The sequence below is a fragment of the Schistocerca gregaria genome, chromosome 8 (assembly GCF_023897955.1).
Source record: "Schistocerca gregaria isolate iqSchGreg1 chromosome 8, iqSchGreg1.2, whole genome shotgun sequence".
In the NCBI taxonomy this organism is placed as follows: Eukaryota; Metazoa; Arthropoda; class Insecta; order Orthoptera; family Acrididae; genus Schistocerca; species Schistocerca gregaria.
This window is the reverse complement of record NC_064927.1, coordinates 61,346,892-61,366,288: the sequence shown is the minus strand read 5'-3', so window position 1 is coordinate 61,366,288 and position 19,397 is coordinate 61,346,892. Positions and strand designations below refer to the sequence as shown.

The 19,397-nt window shown below is 40.4% G+C and overlaps 1 protein-coding gene across 1 annotated transcript in view; it reads right to left on the bottom strand.

The window, feature by feature from the left end:
- Nucleotides 1-3,170: 3,170 nt before the first annotated feature.
- The window catches only part of LOC126284537 (eukaryotic translation initiation factor 4E-like), a 42,413-nt gene continuing 26,186 nt past the window's right edge, over nucleotides 3,171-19,397 (bottom strand). The window contains exon 5 of the mRNA XM_049983537.1: nucleotides 3,171-3,891. Coding sequence (XP_049839494.1) covers nucleotides 3,777-3,891 — 115 coding nt within the window. The 3' untranslated portion in view covers nucleotides 3,171-3,776. The remainder of the gene's footprint in view (nucleotides 3,892-19,397) is intronic.

Here is a 19,397-nt window from a genome sequence, read left to right as displayed (position 1 = left end):
TTTTTTTCTTTTTCTTTTGAGAAATATATGATAACATATCATTTAAATCACTAGTGACTGACAATTTTCTTCTTCTTATCATCCATACTCTCATATAAACTAGTTTTGAAATGCCAAAATGTAATAGAACAAATAAAATGTCTATAAAGTGCCACACTGTACAACATACTTGAGGTGAGTCACAATTCCTGCAACCCATTGCCCATTGCCTCTGGCCTGCTGAGGAGCACTGCAGTCCTGGGTCCATGGATAAACCGTGAAGATCTACTGCATTACACCACACGCAAACAGACCCAGCCTGCAGGCAGATTGGTGAGACTAGATCTGATGGGTAGGGCTGCATGTTAGTGGGAATCGAATGGATTCAGATTGGTAGGCCTGATCCATAAACAGACCCACAGAAACTGCCTACGGTTTTGGCCCACTGTGGAAAGTCACTTGTGTGGCCAACTATTCTCGAGCCACAGGCTACATGTTGTTGAAATGAGATCACGGTGATCAATCCACGCAAGAGATAATTTGTTCAAATACTCTAAAAATCAATAATAATGAGGCTAGGTAGCTACTTACCATCAAGGTGATTGCTGAGTTGCAGACAGGTACATAGGAAAGACAATCACACTCCCACAAATACAGACATAACTTGTGCACACATGACTGCCGTCTCTGGCCGCTACATCCACAGTCTTTGAGAATCAGGTCCAAACAAACCACTCCTCATGCCGCCCTGCCTCTCGTCGGTAGCTGCTAGGCAAGCGGCAAGAAGTGTTGGCAGCGCTGACTGCAGGTTGACGGGAATGGTAGGAAGGAAAGAAGGAGCAGTAATGAGGAAGAAGGGAAGCAGAGCATGTACTCGGCTGCATCCAGCAAGCGATGATGTTCGACACCTCAGTAAAAAAACCATTTCATCTACTGAGACAAAAAACAAGATTTTTTCAGTGTTTCTTTTCTCAAATCCCTTGATGTGTTTGAAATTCCCTGATTACCAGAATCTGTGGCAACCCTGCAGAACACAAAGTTAATCTCAATATTTGTGTTGAGTGCATCTAAATCAATCAAGTACAGCTACTTTTGTTTCTGTAAAAACTATATAGTGACAACTGTGGACCAGTGTTGAGTTGATGGAATTGCACGGCAACAATACACCACCATATGACAGAGTATTTAGATGGCACAGGCACTTCCAGTGTGATCAGACAAGTCTGTATGGAGGAAAATGAAGCATTAGCCAACCTCCCCATGACGAAACGGGAATCACAAAAAAAGTGGAGGCATCAGTATTCAAAGATCAGTATATAGCAATTGAGATGATAGTGGGAAGAGTGAAAAATCAGTTTTCAGCATCTAGCACGGCATTCTGAATGCGCAGAAATTTTGCAGCTGTGTCGAGCCAATATAGACGACTTCTTCAGTAGTAAGTGGGAAATGCAGAGTGTTTCCTGGGACTGCCGTCATGTGACAGTGACAGATTATGCTGATAAGGAGCAATCCGTCACAGGAGCATTCGGTCAGGAAATGGTGACCCGTCCGAGGTCGACAACAATGACCAAAAAGTGGCTGGGGTCACCATATAACATAGGCCAATGGCTAAAACGACAATGACCAATATGCAACCTAGCTAAAATGATGTCCTTGTGACAAGATGGCCAAAATGAGGGTGGCCGAGCTGCTGAGAGAAGTTCAATTCCCCAGAGCTTGTTCCTGTAAAGTAAAAACCGGTGGTGATGCCAAAGTGATGCCACTTGCTGACAGACAACAACAAGGAGATCACCCGAAGGGATGGAAGAGCAAGTGAACTGAGGTAGGAGGGCTGCAGACGCGGTAGCTGCGTCAGCAGCTTCACTTCACGTTAGAACAAAGAGATCAGGAACCCACACGAACACCACACTGGCTCTCTCAACAGCAAGCAAATAGAAGCGAATGGGCCCACTGCACTGAGAGATGGACTGTGTACAACATACAAGACGCTTTGAATGTCACAGAGAGAATCAAAGCATATGACGCAATCAAAAAGACTGTGTTGCCGGATGTACTGGGTGGCCTGATAAAGAGTGCGAGAGATCTACTGTAAATACTGAGCAGTGTTCTGGAATAGGACACCAAAAATTATCGGTCTTAGGGCCATCAGTGTACAAGAAGGTGTTGTCACTCAGTTGTGTGTGAAAGTTGAGAAACTTACTGCACAGATTGAATCCAAATAGTTTCCTTTGGAAGCAAATGAAGTACAAGAACAACACAGGGTGCCAGACAAAGCAAAGGCGGTGAAGGGTTCACACCCATCAGGACCATGGCAGGTAGCATGACGTTAAGCTGCTGAAGCAGGAGCCGAAAGCAAACTCCACGATGTAACAGAAGAGGGACGTGCCTCATACTGGCGGTCAAGGGAGTCATCGAAATAGGAGACTTAGCACGTGCGACTAAGCAAGACAGACAAACAGCACTTGTATCTGCTGAGGAGAACATCACACTGGTATGACCGGTAGTTTGGCAAATTCGCACAGACTCTCAACTGGGCTATTGTAAAAGGCGGCAGTGGCCAAACAGATTCCACAATAGTGGACTGTATTAAGATGGCATAATGTGGACAGATGTGCAGAAAAATAAACAAAACACCCATAGTCTACTTTTAAACAGACAAAAGTTTGGAACAAATAGAGGCAGATGGTTTGACCCGCTCCCCAGGAAGTACCGTTTAGAATGCGTAGGACACCAAGATACTGGGGAAAGCATGCAGTCACATAAGACATGTGGGAGGACCAAGAAAGTTTTCTATCAAGCATGAGCCCCAGAAATTTCGTAGCTTCAGTGAATAGAAAAGCAACAGGCCCAAGACAGTGGAAGGAACTGATGGCATCACCAGAAATTCATACAAATGGTTTCATCAGTGGAAAAGCAAAAGCCATTGTTGATAATCCACAAGTATTGACAGAGTGCAAACTTTAACTAGGGGCGGAAATTTGTATGCCCATTTCAAATGAACCGTTACAGCTTTTCCCTTATGGAAATTAGTGAAACCACAGCAAACCCAATTTTGGATGGCTGAGCTGCGATTTGATCCCTGGTCTTCCCAAATGAGTCTAGTGTGTCAATCACTGCACCATTTCATACAGTGGGAATGCTAGAAGCACAGTATTTCAGGAAAAGGCAATTAGAGAGCAAAACTTCATGAAAAATGTAAAGTGAATTTATTATATTCATAAACATGTTAAAATCAAGCACACTGTTCACAGAGATTTCTTTATAACAAAAGATATTTCTTAACTACAAATAATCTCGTCCACAAACCTTTATATTTCATTTAAACTTCAAAGAAACAAAGTTTATTTTAATTAACATGACACTCTACATGTCACGATTAGAAATATATGTATTAAAATCACTTTTACATTTCACATATCTTATTTTGTTGATAATTACAAATTTCATGTATAAATTTCAGCTTTGTAACTATGTACAATTTTTCCATAGAAAAATGAAAAATCCTTTACAACTGGGTTGAAAAATCAAATGTATCAATTCTAATTCAAAATTAAGGAAATGACAAAATTCCAAAACAGTTTCTTCAGCATTGTTCAAATCTTTGTGAGCCACCAGAACAACACATAAATTTTGTTATTTTAAATAAATAAAATTAAACAATGTTCTCTTATAAACTCACCACAAAATCAAATATTAGCTAGAATAAACAAAAAAACTCAGGCTGCACATGTTCTATTTTCAGCTGTCACAGTCTTGTGTATTCTCACATTTTTTGAAAAACTAAACATGAGAAGATGTTATACAGAGTATGTGATCTTTGTTGCTGATCCAGATTTTGCCATTGTATCTTTGTGACTCTGGTAGCTTATTGTAATATTTCGACCAATCTTCAGCCTCTCTTTAAGTTTATGCCTGCAAATAAAAAGGTTTTTTTTAAGCTGTGTGCACACGCAATGAAACTTTCACCAAATGTATTTAAAGTCTTCAAATTTGGTTTTTGTGCATAAGGCAGACATCCAAGAACTGGAAATGTTAACAGTATGGAACAAATAACAGTTTTCCAAGCATGAATCTATGTTTAGCATATTTCACAATAGTATATTAGATACAACTGTACATATTTAAGCAATGGACACCTCACTCAATCTATTTTCCCTCGAAGACACTATGTGGCACAATTAGAAATACCTAGGCTGCGACCTCCTGGACTTGTGTCACAGGGTTAAGAACTGTACGAGGTCCCCTAAATGGGTCAAGTGTGCACTACACATAAGCATCTGCTAGTCAGGTAGCTGAGAGTGTGACAGACAAACGGGCAGAGGCAGAGAGAGAGAGAGAGAGAGAGAGAGAGAGAGAGAGAGAGAGAGAGAGAGAGAGAGAGAGAGAGAGAGAGAGAGAGAGAGTCCCCGCACACACACATGTCCGTGTGGGGCACACTAGAGGATTTTTTTTTTTTTTTTTTTTATTACGCGACTATCCATCCAATCCAGATGACAGCTACAGAAAACCCAGAAGCATAAGTGTAAGACAGAAAGAAATGCATCCCACAATATCAAAATTCTTATCCGAAGCATTTGCAATGAAGTGACAAGAGTGTGAAGCGCTCCTGAAAAGTGGTGAAGCTCGCATAATATTAGGAACAGAAAGCTGCTTGAAACCTGAAATTGATATCTGTGAGATTTCTGAGGAATATTTAAGTATATTTCAAAACAATAGGCAAATGGGAAATGGTAGTTGCATTGTCACAGTAGATAAGAAAATCAAATCCACTGAGATAGAAATCTAAGCTGCATGAGAGACAGATTGAGCCAGACTCAGTATCAAGAATGGGTATAAAATGATAAGTGGTGCCTTCTAACGTCCAAATGATTCATCTCCTGATGTAATTGAAAACTTTAGAGGAAACTTCAGTTCATTTTATGTAAGTTTCCTAGTCACACTGTAATCATCGGTGGGGACTGTAATCATCCAACAATCAATTGGGAAAAATCATAGTTCCATTAGTGGTGGACATGATAAAACATCCTTTGAAGCATTACTGAATGTCTTCTCTGAAAAGCACCTAGATTGGATAGTTCGGAATTGCATTCATAATGGAATTATATTGGGCTAATGGCAACCCCCCCATGAACCATGGACCTTGCCGTTGGTGGGGAGGCTTGCGTTCCTCAGCGATACAGATAGCCGTACCGTAGGTGCAACCAAAACAGAGGGGTATCTGTTGAGAGGCCAGTCAAACGTGTGGTTCCTGAAGAGGGGCAGCAGCCTTTTCAGTAGTTGCAAGGGCAACAGTCTGGATGATTGACTGATCTGGCATTGTAACACTAACCAAAACGGCCTTGCTGTGCTGGTACTGCGAACGGCTGAAAGCAAGGGAAATCTAAAGCCGTAATTTTTCCCGAGGGCATGCAGCTTTACTGTATGATTAAATGATGATGGCGTCCTCTTGGGTAAAATATTCCGGAGGTAAAATAGTCCCCCATTCGGATCTCCGGGCGGGGACTACTCAAGAGAATGTCGGTATCAGGAGAAAGAAAACTGGCGTTCTACGGATCGGAGCGTGGAATGTCAGATCCCTTAATCAGGCAGGTAGGTTAGAAAATTTAAAAAGGGAAATGGATAGGTTAAAGTTAGATATAGTGGGAATTAGTGAAGTTCGGTGGCAGGAGGAACAAGACTTCTGGTCAGGTGACTACAGGGTTATAAACACAAAATCAAATAGGGGTAATGCAGGAGTAGGTTCAATAATGAATAGGAAAATAGGAATGCGGGTAAGCTACTACAAGCAGCATAGTTAATGCATTGTTGTGGCCAAGATAGATACGAAGCCCACACCTACTACAGTAGTACAAGTTTACATGCCAACTAGCTCTGCAGATGACGAAGAAATTGAAGAAATGTATGATGAAATAAAAGAAATTATTCAGATAGTGAAGGGTGATGAAAATTTAATAGTCATGGGTGACTGGAATTCGGTAGTAGGAAAAGGGAGAGAAGGAAACATAGTAGGTGAATATGGATTGGGGCTAAGAAATGAAAGAGGAACCCGCCTGGTAGAATTTTGCACAGAGCACAACTTAATCATAGCTAATACTTCGTTTAAGAATCATGAAAGAAGGTTGTATACATGGAAGAACCCTGGAGATACTAAAAGGTATCAGATAGATTGTATAATGGTAAGACAGAGATTTAGGAACGTAGTTTCAAATTGTAAGACATTTCCAGGGGTAGATGTGGACTCTGACCACAATCTATTGGTTATGACCTGTACATTAAAACTGAAGAAACTGCAAAAAGGAGGCAATTTAAGGAGATATGACCTGGATAAACTGAAAGAACCAGAGGTTGTACAGAGTTTCAGGGAGAGCGTAAGGGAACAATTGACAGGAATGGGGGAAACAAATACAGTAGAAGAAGAATGGGTAGCTTTGAGGGATGAAGTAGTGAAGGCAGCAGATAATCGGGTAGGTAAAAAGACGAGGGCTAGTAGAAATCCTTGGGTAACAGAAGAAATATTGAATTTCATTGATGAAAGGAGAAAACATAAAGATGCAGTAAATGAAGCAGGCAAAAAGGAATACAAACGTCTCAAAAATGAGATCGACAGGAAGTGCAAAATGGCTAAGCAGGGATGGCTAGAGGAAAAATGTAATGATGTAGAGGCTTATCTCACTAGGGATAAGATAGATACTGCCTACAGGAAAATTAAAGAGACATTTGGAGAAAAGAGAACCACTTGTATGAACATCAAGAGCTCAGATGGAAACCCAGTTCTAAGCAAAGAAGGGAAAGCAGAAAGGTGGAAGGAGTATATAGAGGGTCCATACAAGGGTGATGTACTTTAGGACAATATTATGGAAATGGAAGATGATGTAGATGAAGATGAAATGGGAGATACCATACTGCGTTAAGAGTTTGACAGAGCACTGAAAGACCTGAGTCGAAACAAGGCCCCCAGAGTAGACAACATTCCATTGGAACTACTGACGGCCTTGGGAGAGCCAGTCCTGACAAAACTACCAGCTGGTGAACAAAATGTATGAAACAGGCGAAATACCCGCAGACTTCAAGAAGAATATAGTAATTCCAATCCCAAAGAAAGCAGGCGTTGACAGATGTGAAAATTACCGAACAATCAGTTTAATAAGCCACAACTGCAAGATACTAACACGAATTCTTTATAGACGAATGGAAAAACTAGTAGAAGCCGACCTCGGGGAAGATCAGTTTGGATTCCGTAGAAACGTTGGAACACGTAAGGCAATACTGACCTTACGACTTATCTTAGAAGAAAGATTAAGGAAAGGCAAACCTACGTTTATAGCATTTGTAGACTTAGAGAAAGCTTTTGACAATGTTGACTGGAATACTCTCTTTCAGATTCTAAAGGTGGCAGGGGTAAAATACAGGGAGCGAAAGGCTATTTACAATTTGTACAGAAACCAGATAGCAATTATAAGAGTTGAGGGTCATGAAAGGGAAGCAGTGGTTGGGAAGGGAGTTAGACAGGGTTGTAGCCTCTCCCCGATGTTATTCAATCTGTATATTGAGCAAGCAGTAAAGGAAACAAAAGAAAAATTCGGAGTAGGTATTAAAATTCATGGAGAAGAAATAAAAACTTTGAGGTTCGTTGATGACATCGTAATTCTGTCAGAGACAGCAAAGGACTGGGAAGAGCAGTTAAATGGAATGGATAGTGTCTTGAAAGGAGGATATAAGATGAACATCAACAAAAGCAAAACGAAAATAATGGAATGTAGTCGAGTTAAGTAGGGTGCTGCTGAGGGAATTAGATTAGGAAATGAGACACTTAAAGTAGTAAAGGAGTTTTGATATTTGGGGTGCAAAATAACTGATGATGGTCGAAGTAGAGAGGATATAAAATGTAGACTGGCAATGGCAAGGAAAGCGTTTCTGAAGAAGAGAAATTTGTTAACATCGAGTATAGATTTAAGTGTCAGGAAGTCATTTCTGATAGTATTTGTATGGAGTGTAGCCATGTATGGAAGTGAAACATGGACAATAAATAGTTTGGACAAGAAGAGAATAGAAGCTTTCGAAATGTGGTGCTACAGAAGATTGCTGAAGATTAGATGGGTAGATCACATAACTAATGAGGAAGTATTGAATAGGATTGGGGAGAAGAGAAGTTTGTAGCACAACTTGACTAGAAGAAGGGATCGGTTGGTAGGACATGTTCTGAGGCATCAAGGGATCACCAATTTAGTATAGGAGGGTAGTGCAGAGGGTAAAAATTGTAGAGGGAGACCAAGAGATGAATACACTAAGCAGATTCAGAAGGATGTAGGTTGCAGTAGATACTGGGAGATGAAGAAGCTTGCACAGGATAGAGTAGCATGGAGAGCTGCATCAAACCCAGGACTGAAGACCACAACAACAACAACAACAACAATGGCAACAAACAGATCTGACCTCTTTGAGGATGTTGAAACTGGTATCAGTGACTGTGGTGTGTGTATGGCAACAATGATTACCAAAAATGAAACCAGATAAAAAATCAGTAGTGTCATATCTCAATGAGGAACTGGAAGCTTTCATCGCAAGGTAGCAGCATCTTGAGGAATTATGGCTCAAGTTTAAAAGAGTAAGTGACTATGCACTGGATACATATGTACCCAGTACAACAGTACATAATGGGAGGGACCCTCCATGGTCTACAATCACTGTAAAGAAACTTCTAAAGAGACAGAGATCACTGCGTAATAGATGTAAAACAAAGTATAGGGCTATAGATATACAGATGCTGAATGAAACCATTTGGTTGCTAAGAGAGCAATGTGCACAGACTGCAATGCCTACCGTAGAAGAATACTGGCATATGCTGTTTCATAAAACCCAAAGAAATTCTGGTCATATGTAAAAGCTGTCCATGGCACCAATGTTAAGAGTGCAGCCCCTAACAAATGAGACAGGAACTGAAACTGAGGATAGCAAAGTAAAAGATGAAACGCTTAACTACGAATTCAAATTTTTCTTTACAAAAGAAAGCACAGAACAATTGCTCCAATGTTATCCCTGGACCACTGAAAAGATAAGCGGAGTAAGTATTAGTGTCTGTGGTGTAGAGAAACAGCTGCAATTATTAAAATTGGACAAAGCTCCAGGGCCAGACAGAATCCCCACCAGATCCTATACTGAATTTGTGGCCAAGTTAGCCCCTGTTCCAACTACAAGATATAATGGTCCCTTGAACAAAAAAACTGTTTCCAGTTTTTGGAAAAAAGCACAGGTCACACGTGTCTACAAGGTTTGTACGAGCGATGCACAAAACTACTGCTCAACATCCTCGGCATCGATTTGCTGTACAATCGTAGAACATACTCTGAGCTCAAACATAATGAGGTATCTGAAACAGAAAGACCTCTTCCATGTTAACCAGGATGGATTTTGAAGTCATGTATCATGTGAAACCTAACTCACACTTTTCTCACATGACGTACTGAAAACTTTCGATCAAGGCAGTGTGAAGGTGCAGTATGTCTTGATTTCCAAAAAACATTTAACTCGGTACCACACCTACACTTTTGTCAAAAATACCATCATGTAAGGTGTCAAGTGAAATTTGTGACTGGATTGATGATGTTTTGACATGGAGGATGCAGCATGTTATCTTGGATGGAGAGTCACTGTCAGATGTAGAAGTAACTTCAGATGGGTAGGGACTGTATGTGACCCTTGCTGTTCATCCTGTATATTAATGACCTTGCAGGTAATATTAATAGTAACCTCACACTTTTTGCAGATAATGCAGTTATTTATAATGAATTATTGTCTGAGGAAGCTGCATAAATATGCAGTCATATATTGATAAGATTTCAAAGTGGTGCAAAGATTGGCAACTTGCTTTAAATATTCAAAAATATAAAATTAAGTACTTCACAAAACGAGAAAACGTGGCACCCTACGACTACAATATCAATGAGTCACTGTTGGAATTGGCCAACTCATACAAATACCTGGGTGTAACACTTCATATGGATACAACATGGAATGATCGCATTGGCACAGTTGTGGGTAAAGCAGGTGGTAGATTTACTGGTAAAATAATGGAGAAGTGCAATCAGTTCGCTTTACTGGTGGAATACTGGGGAAGTGCAATCAGTCTACAAAGGATACATCTTACAAATCACTCCAGCAACTGGTTAAGGAATATGCTAAAGAGTGCCCGACCCGTACTAAATAGGACTAACAGGAGGAATTGACCAAGACGGTCAGCATGAATGGCCACAGGTTTGTTTAATCAATGGAAAAGTGTCACAGAGATACTGAAGAAACTGAACTGGAAGACAGTTAAAAATAGTTTAAGTCTATCTCGAGACAGTCTGTAAATAAAGTTTCTTTAAACGTGTTTAACTGATGACCCCAGGACTATATTACAATCTCCTATGAATTTCTCACATATGGATTGCAAGGACAAAATCTGAATAACTACAGCACACAGAGGCATTCAAACAATCATTCTTTCCACACTTCATACATAAATAGAATGGGAAGAAACACTAATAACCGATACAATGGGACATAGCCTCTGCCATTACTTCAGATGGTTTGCAAGTATAGATGTAGAAGTAAATTTATGGTACTAAAGAAAATTTATGGTAGAGTATGACTTATCAACCCCACTGCTAAATATGAATGTGTATGTGTTATGTAGCGCCCAAAAAGGTCAACTTTTACAAATAAACTTATTATGGACAGTTACAGTGGAAATAAAATAAGTTACTAGATTTTTGGCAATGTTTGATAATGTAAATTTTCTGAAGGGCACGAAGGACAATCCCTTCAGGCAAGGTGTTCAAGAAGAGCAGACACTCACCACTGCCAGCACTGACCTGATCTATAATGTCTCAGATTAAAAAATATATTTGATTAGTGAGACTAAAACACATGAAAAATCATTTTAAATAATATTTTCTTTTAAATAATTATTGTATGTATATTAAGACAAAGAAAATATGAATGTTTGTGCACAAGATATCTCACACATTCAAGTACACGACATCACACTGTAATAAAATTATCATAAGTCTTAACATACAATATTAATGTGTGAAATGAATATCATTTGGATAGAAGAGCTGAAATTTTCCCCAGGTATAACTGGCTGATTGACTAATAATGTAAAAACAGGAGGAAGCCTGTCACTCAGTTGTTAAAAATCTGTTTCCCAACAACTTTGGGCCAAGTCCAAATTGGTTATAAATTTTAGAACCTGTGGTACACTTGTCCAAATGACACTAAAAATTCAGGTAATATCTCTAACCATTTAACACTCTCACATCAGCTTACAAACAACATACAGTTAATGTACTATGTGCTATCATAGTGACGCCAAATTCTGGAGGCTCTTCGAGATGAAAGAAGAAGTCATAGATCCAAGGCGAAACGCCTTGTTTGAGCAGCACTAAGTCGATTGTGTTTCATCTGAGTGACTGAATGGAGGCACACCTCAGTATTGGTTTAACTGTCCAAAATTTTCACTTGTTTCCAGCTACTCTCTTTCTCACATACCCATGACTTCTAACCAGTGATGTTACTAACCTTGGTGGGCTCTTATATATAGCCACTAAATATTCATACTGAGTTTGCTTGGCTGCTGCGTCTTATTTCATTACCACAAAATCTGTTGTGTCCCCGTACCAAACAGAATTACTCACTCTACCCTGTTTTTGTAGATAAAACGGGGTACAACATATGTCCCAGCCAAGGTTCTCTGCTGGGTACTTCCTCTGAATGTTTTGTAGGAGTGCTCTGGGAGTCAGAGTAGGTGAAGAAAATTCTTCATATATGGACACATCTCATCAGCTTAAGGGCCATCAAAATAAGAAACAACTCTGCATTGAGGACACTAAATTCTACTGGCATGCAAGTCCTTAGCATGTCATCTGGGAACCTATGAAACATTCAATACAGTTTCCTCAGTTGAACCATCTCTCTAAACCACTTTTGTCATTACAGAGTCATTTAAAATATATGACACAATTTGTTCATTTCCCAATTAGTTATACACAAGTAATTTAAAATTTGTTCTGGGTGCCTCTATTAATCAAATTGTGGAGAACATCAATATTTCCTACGTTATTCTTTAGTAAAAGCTGTTTCGTCCAAATGTTTAATGGCTTTTGGCTCCAGAGCGTTTCAGGAACAATCACTCTGCTGTAGGGTGAGAAATGATGGTGCCCACTGAAGATTCTATAGTACTTTTAAAATTAGTTGCACCATTTCACATTTGGCTGACCGGAAGGGAACAGGACACCAGTGCCCAGGTAACACCAATAGCGAGCTGGCTTTTGCTACCGCACTGCCAGCGGTTCGGCTGGTAAAGTGCCCCTGTTGCTACATCAATGTTCGTCAGCTCTCGTAAACTAATATTTCCTGGCATTTAAGTGTTCTGTAGTCATCAGATATTGTGAGCAACAGTTTTGTGTTGGCATCACATTAGTAACAACAGTGCAGTACATCTGAATACAAGATTTCAAAGAAAAGTGTCATCCAAGAACACGTTCAGCAGCCAGGATGATAAAGTTCTGCTGCAAAACATTCCTCGGAATTCAATAATAGTAAAGGACAAAACACCATAGCACTCTGTTGTGATGCATAAAGCTCCAGCAATGCAGTGGAGTAAATTGAGTATTTTGCTCTAGAACCAAGAAAATTTTCCAGACAAGTTGAACCTGTATAAGGCTAAGTTAATGGAACTTTTAGTGCTGTACAAGCCAAACCAGGTCAACGAACTGGCTAATGGTAAATGAAATAGTTTAATCAAGCTTCCTCCAACAACGGACACCCCTTCAAATGTTACAGTACAGGACTGATCTTGAGTTGTCAGCCATACCAAGAAGGTAAAGGAGACATTGATTCAAGAAGGACTGGGACAAGTTTTGAGGAATACATAACTTCTCTTGTTGGAACACAGCAGAATTTAGAAATATTCATCTCAACATTCTAAATCAATTGTGACAGAATCCTGAAATAGTGTAATATTAAACTGAGTGCAAGTCAGGTCAATATTTTATTAAACAGTCCATTGCCAGTATAAAAATGAACTTATAACTTCTTGACTTACATTGTTACAAAACCCACAGCAGTTCTCGTTATGGCCCTCGATAATTACATTATTTCACTGGCGAAATCTGTAGTAACTTTAATATCGTGGTAGATATGGAAGGATATTAATTATATGGCAAAACACTATTGCCTTTGCACACTGTCATTTCCCAAAATCATGTTTTGATATTTCAAACCACTCGTAATTACAAATATTTCATTCTAGTTTTCACTGACCCACAAGTTCATGATGGAGCGCTTTACATGCATTCCATTTTCTCGAGATTGGAAGCAATGATATCCTTCCAAGTTAAAATAATATATTATCTACATTTAATATGCAGCAACACATTACCTAACACGCACCAAACACAAATTCATAAGAATACCTTTTTTCACTGCAAACTACAAATTTCTTGTGGTAGTTTATCTACTATCGAAATATCACAATACGTACGACCATTAACAAAATGATAGGCAGTTCAGCATGAAGCTGACAAATTAAACTATAAGATGTGCAAGAATGAGACACTATTACTCAATAGTTTCATTAAAATCATTTGAGAAAGATTGCCGACTGGCCGCTTTGCTCTTCGGACAGCCAAGTGCCGCGCTGAGTAGACCTGGCATTATATTGTGGTCACTTGCTGACACACCCAGCACGCGCTGGCAACTGCGCTTACTTCCACTCACTGCATACTGAAGTGTCAAAAGCCGCAATTTGTTTTACATGCACTACAGTGAAACTCGTTTTAACAATCAATTGTTTTTTTGTTCAGATGGGTTTTCAAGTGAAATGAAACTAGTCTCTGCGGCCATGTCAGCTATAAGAATGTTTTCACTCTACCTCTGGTTCCGAGTGTTTTCACTTTATATGAAACAACCGACAAGTCTGTAGTTGCGGCAATTATGTGAACATTTTTTTCTTATCTCTGTGAATTAAGTGCTTGCTTTAGCAGATGCCCATTAATTAAGTAACATATCTTCTTTAAAATTTGGGCTCCATCCTCCCCCTTGGTGAGGTATGGTGGGGGGCCCCTCCCCCTCATGTGAGGTTTACCCCATAGATGGGCACAAATATGAAAAAATGATTTTTAATTGATTTAAACATTACTCAAACACTTCAATAAAACCACATTTCATACATAAAATGTGGGAAACAGACTTTTAGTATGTGATTAAAAAACCACTACTTTACCTTAAACATCCAAACTCTGAGAAGCATTGGTACAGGCTGTCATTTTGACAGGGCTCAAAAAAATTTACCTTCTGTTGGTATGCAGTACACATGAAATGTCACTGAAGCTTTACTTCTTTAGCAGCTGAAAGAAAACATAGTTGGTACTTTCCGTTGAGCCTTATGATTATGTAGCTTTTCAATTTCATCATTTATACGAACACTAAGAGAATTCTTATCTGTTAACTTCAGCTTATCTTCTTTCCAAATACTATTTAACTTCTTGCTCACACATGTGTTTTAGACTTGTCAATACGCTGCTCAACATATGCACTGATACAATATCATCCCAAAAACCATAACATTGGCTTCATATGCATTGTAGGATGACTGACTGGTACGCAGTGACTTCTTCCTGAAGGGCAGAGAACTCCCTGGATGAAAGCCGACACTTGTACGCACTTGCAACACTTGTTTCAAATTCAGAAATCCCAAGCATGCACACATGTAAAGCATTCAGATCAGATCAGTTCAGTTCAGAGAGGACAAAGATTCATGGGCACTATTGTCTATGCTCGGACTTAATCCTATAAAACAGAACTAAAAAACTGATGAGAGATTTTTTTTGTTCCTCCCTCCCTCGGACTTTATTGAGATTTGGTGAGATTATGCCAGACCACCCCCTCCCTCCTATTCCGAACTCACGCAATTAATGGATGGACCCCTTATATACCTTTTTTTAATCTTTCCAGTTATAATGCTCTGGAACAGTGTTCTAGGAAACAGCAACCTAATTAGTGTTATAATTATGTAGTGGTTATAATTATTAGTGGTCACCTGTAAGTTGTTACTTTTTATTTGTTGGTGACTGGTTTCAGCCTACTACAGAGATCATCATCAGACCTACATTTCTTGGTGGTAGTAGGAATCCCTGACACGGAGCAGGTCCAGCCACACCAGTACTGAGACCACTGCAGGGCCTGCTCCACATCAGGGATTCTTACCACCACCAAGAAATGTAGTAGACCAAAACCAGTCACCAACAAATAAAAAGTAATAACTTACAGGTGACCACAACTCTGTTTACTACATAATTATTTTCTGTTATACATGAACCATGGGTAGGGTTGTCAACTCTCTCTCTCTCTCTCTCTCTCTCTCTCTCTCTCTTTTAGGGACAAAAAGCTTATGTTATTTGAAGGAGGGATGAATAAAAGTATATTTCTAAAAATGAAGTATTTTCATAATTTATCTACTTAAATGTGATTTTTTTCTTAATTGTGGCATTAAATATGGATTTTTGGTTGGTTTTAAAATGTTAATAATTGATGTCTTAATAATTTTGTTTTAAGCATCTATTGTCACTTGGTTACCAGAAATATTTCTTGTAATTCATTAATTTTCTTTGAAAATCTTTGATTAACTATTGTTCCATAATATGACTAATCTTTGCAGATACTGTCTATTACACTGATTTTACCCTTAAGGATCAATTTTCACCTGGTTATATAAAAAGCAAATATTGGAATGAAAATAACAGTGACACAGGCGATACCAGAGTGCAGTCAACAATCATGATTTAACAATGAAAAACGATTGAATGTTTCTGCTCAGAGCTAAAACGTTCCAGGCTGCATCGACTATTTGCATTTGGTTGGTCCAACAGACTGGTTTCACTCAAAAGAATAAATTAATGGTTCAACTGATTTATAAAGCTACAAGCAACTGAATCTACTGTTTTCATATGACTGATTATTTGGCTGACTTCCATTTGAAGGCATGTTGCATAGCCAGGGCCAATTGTCTGATAGAACATGGTGGCTCACTAGCTTTGACACGGAGGTTAGGGGTAGGGCTCGTTTCCAGTCTGATGTCTGCATGGCGTACTACATCCAACACCCTTTGGTATAACAGTCTTTGTGAACCATAAATGGTACACCCACAGCATAAGTAGGACCAGACAAGTGCTATATAAAACTGTTTTAGGTTAAATCAGTGCAATTACGACACTGTTTTGGCTCATTAAAAATGTGAATCATATGATTCAAATGAACACATACCTTTTTATCTATTGAAAACTTGAAACCATCTTTTGTGCAGAACCTCCTATACTCTGGAAGTATCAACTGTTAATTGACAAGCTGTCCATGCAAGACAGGAGGAGAAGCAGTAAAGAAAGAAAGAAGTCTATTAGATGTGTCAGTTTGTTGTTTACAAGACTGGGAAGGAAGTAACATTTAAAAGGCTTCCTTCATTTTCATCTACATACAAACTCCACAAGCCATCATAGGGGCATGGCAGAGGGTACCTTCTATCACTACTACACTCCTGGAAATTGAAATAAGAACACCGTGAATTCATTGTCCCAGGAAGGAGAAACTTTATTGACACATTCCTGGGGTCAGATACATCACATGATCACACTGACAGAACCACAGGCACATAGACACAGGCAACAGAGCATGCACAATGTCGGCACTAGTACAGTGTATATCCACCTTTCGCAGCAATGCAGGCTGCTATTCTCCCATGGAGACGATCATAGAGATGCTGGATGTAGTCCTGTGGAACGGCTTGCCATGCCATTTCCACCTGGCGCCTCAGTTGGACCAGCGTTCGTGCTGGACGTGCAGACCGCGTGAGACGACGCTTCATCCAGTCCCAAACATACTCAATGGGGGGACAGATCCGGAGATCTTGCTGGCCAGGGTAGTTGACTTACACCTTCTAGAGCACGTTGGGTCGCACGGGATACATGCGGACGTGCATTGTCCTGTTGGAACAGCAAGTTCCCTTGCCGGTCTAGGAATGGTAGAACGATGAGTTCGATGACGGTTTGGATGTACCGTGCACTATTCAGTGTCCCCTCGACGATCACCAGAGGTGTACGGCCAGTGTAGGAGATCGCTCCCCACACCATGATGCCGGGTGTTGGCCCTGTGTGCCTCGGTCGTATGCAGTCCTGATTGTGGCGCTCACCTGCACGGCGCCAAACACGCATACGACCATCATTGGCACCAAGGCAGAAGCGACTCTCATCGCTGAAGACGACACGTCTACATTCGTCCCTCCATTCACGCCTGTCGCGACACCACTGGAGGCGGGCTGCACGATGTTGGGGCGTGAGCGAAAGATGGCCTAACGGTGTGCGGGACCGTAGCCCAGCTTCATGGAGACGGTTGCGAATGATCCTCGCCGATACCCCAGGAGCAACAGTGTCCCTAATTTGCTGGGAAGTGACGGTGCGATCCCCTACGGCACTGCGTAGGATCCTACGGCCTTGGCGTGCATCCGTGCGTCGCTGCGGTCCAGTCCCAGGTCGATGGGCACGTGCACCTTCCGCCGACCACTGGCGACAACATCGATGTACTGTGGAGACCTCACGCCCCACGTGTTGAGCAATTCGGCGGTACGTCCACCCGGCCTCCCGCATGCCCACTATACGCCCTCGCTCAAAGTCGGTCAACTGCACATACGGTTCACGTCCACGCTGTCGCGGCATGCTACCAGTGTTAAAGACTGCGATGGAGCTCCGTATGCCACGGCAAACTGGCTGACACTGACGGCGGCGGTGCACAAATGCTGCGCAGCTAGCGCCATTCGACGGCCAACACCGCGGTTCTTGGTGTGTTCGCTGTGCCGTGCGTGTGATCATTGCTTGTACAGGTCTCTCACAGTGTCCGGAGCAAGTATGGTAGGTCTGACACACCGGTGTCAATGTGTTCTTTTTTTCCATTTCCAGGAGTGTAGTCAAGACTTTTCCTGTTCTACTTGCAAATGTCCTTTGAGCAACAACGATCTACTGCGTAACAACGATTGAGAGCATGACTTCTATATGGTAATGGAATGATTCCTCAGCAAGACAAGATTTCAACAACAATGGCAACCTTTTACAAAAACACCAGAGATATGAAGCTGGCAGAATGTTGTACTTCCACATCGTATCATATGACTTGCCAATATCAAAGAACATTCCTACAGGCTGTTGTGTATAAAGGGAAACTTCCCGTACAACTGCCCCTAGAACTGTCAGGTTGTCCAGGTCAAAATATTACTTCTTAAACTCAAATAGAAAGCAGCTATTGGGTTTCTTGCTCTCTAACAACCATGCTAGAAGGCAATATACCAACTGTAAAATATGATCTTTCACAACCAGAGATATCACAATTAATGAAACATTCCAGGCCATTATGCTGCAGTTGGATGGATTTCACATTATAAATTCACATCCTAGCTCCTTACTGATTGCAGCAAAATTCCATTTATGCATACCCTAGGACAGTGATGTGACATATGCTTTGAATACTCAAGCACAACTCGCTGTAATTGGCTCCCATCATCCATTGTTGCTATCAACCCGTGAGGGAAGACTAGTACACACTTTCTTCAGCATTGAATCCAATTGCCATTCAATTTCATGCCCGCCTCCTTCCTTTCAAGAGCTTCTATTCTCTTTTTGTCTAAACTATTTATTGTCCACGTTTCACTTCCATACTCCATATGAATACTTTCAGAAAGAACTTCCTGACAAATCTATACCCGACATTAACAAATTTCTCTTCTTCATAAATTATTTTCTTGCCATTGCCAGTCTGCATTTTATATTCTCTCTACTTTGACCATCATCAGTTATTTTTCTGCCCAAATAACAATAGCAAATAGCATCTATTATTGCTTTTGTTGATTCTCATCTTGTGTCCTCCTTTCAGGATACTGTCCATTCCATTCAACTGCTCTTCCAAGTCCTTTGCTCTGTGTGCCAAAATTGCAATGTCATCAGCAAATCTCAAAATTTTTATTTCTTCTCCCTGGACGTGAACTCCTACTCCAAATTTTTCTTTTGTTTCCTATACTGCTTGCTCAATATACAGATTGAATAGCATCGAGAATAGCCTACAACCTTGTCTCACTCCCTTCTCAACCACTGCTTCCCTTTCGTGCCCCTTGACTCTTGTAACTGCCCTCTGGTTTATGTACAAACTGTAAGTTGCCTTTTGCTCCCTTTATTTTACCCCTGCCACCTTTAGAATTCGAAAGAAAGTATTTCAGTCAATATTGTCTTCACACAACATGATATCTCTCGTATCATCTTTATCTCCATCCTCTTCCATTTCAATAACACTGTGCACAAGTACATCGCCCTTGTATAGACCCTCTATATACTCCTTCCATC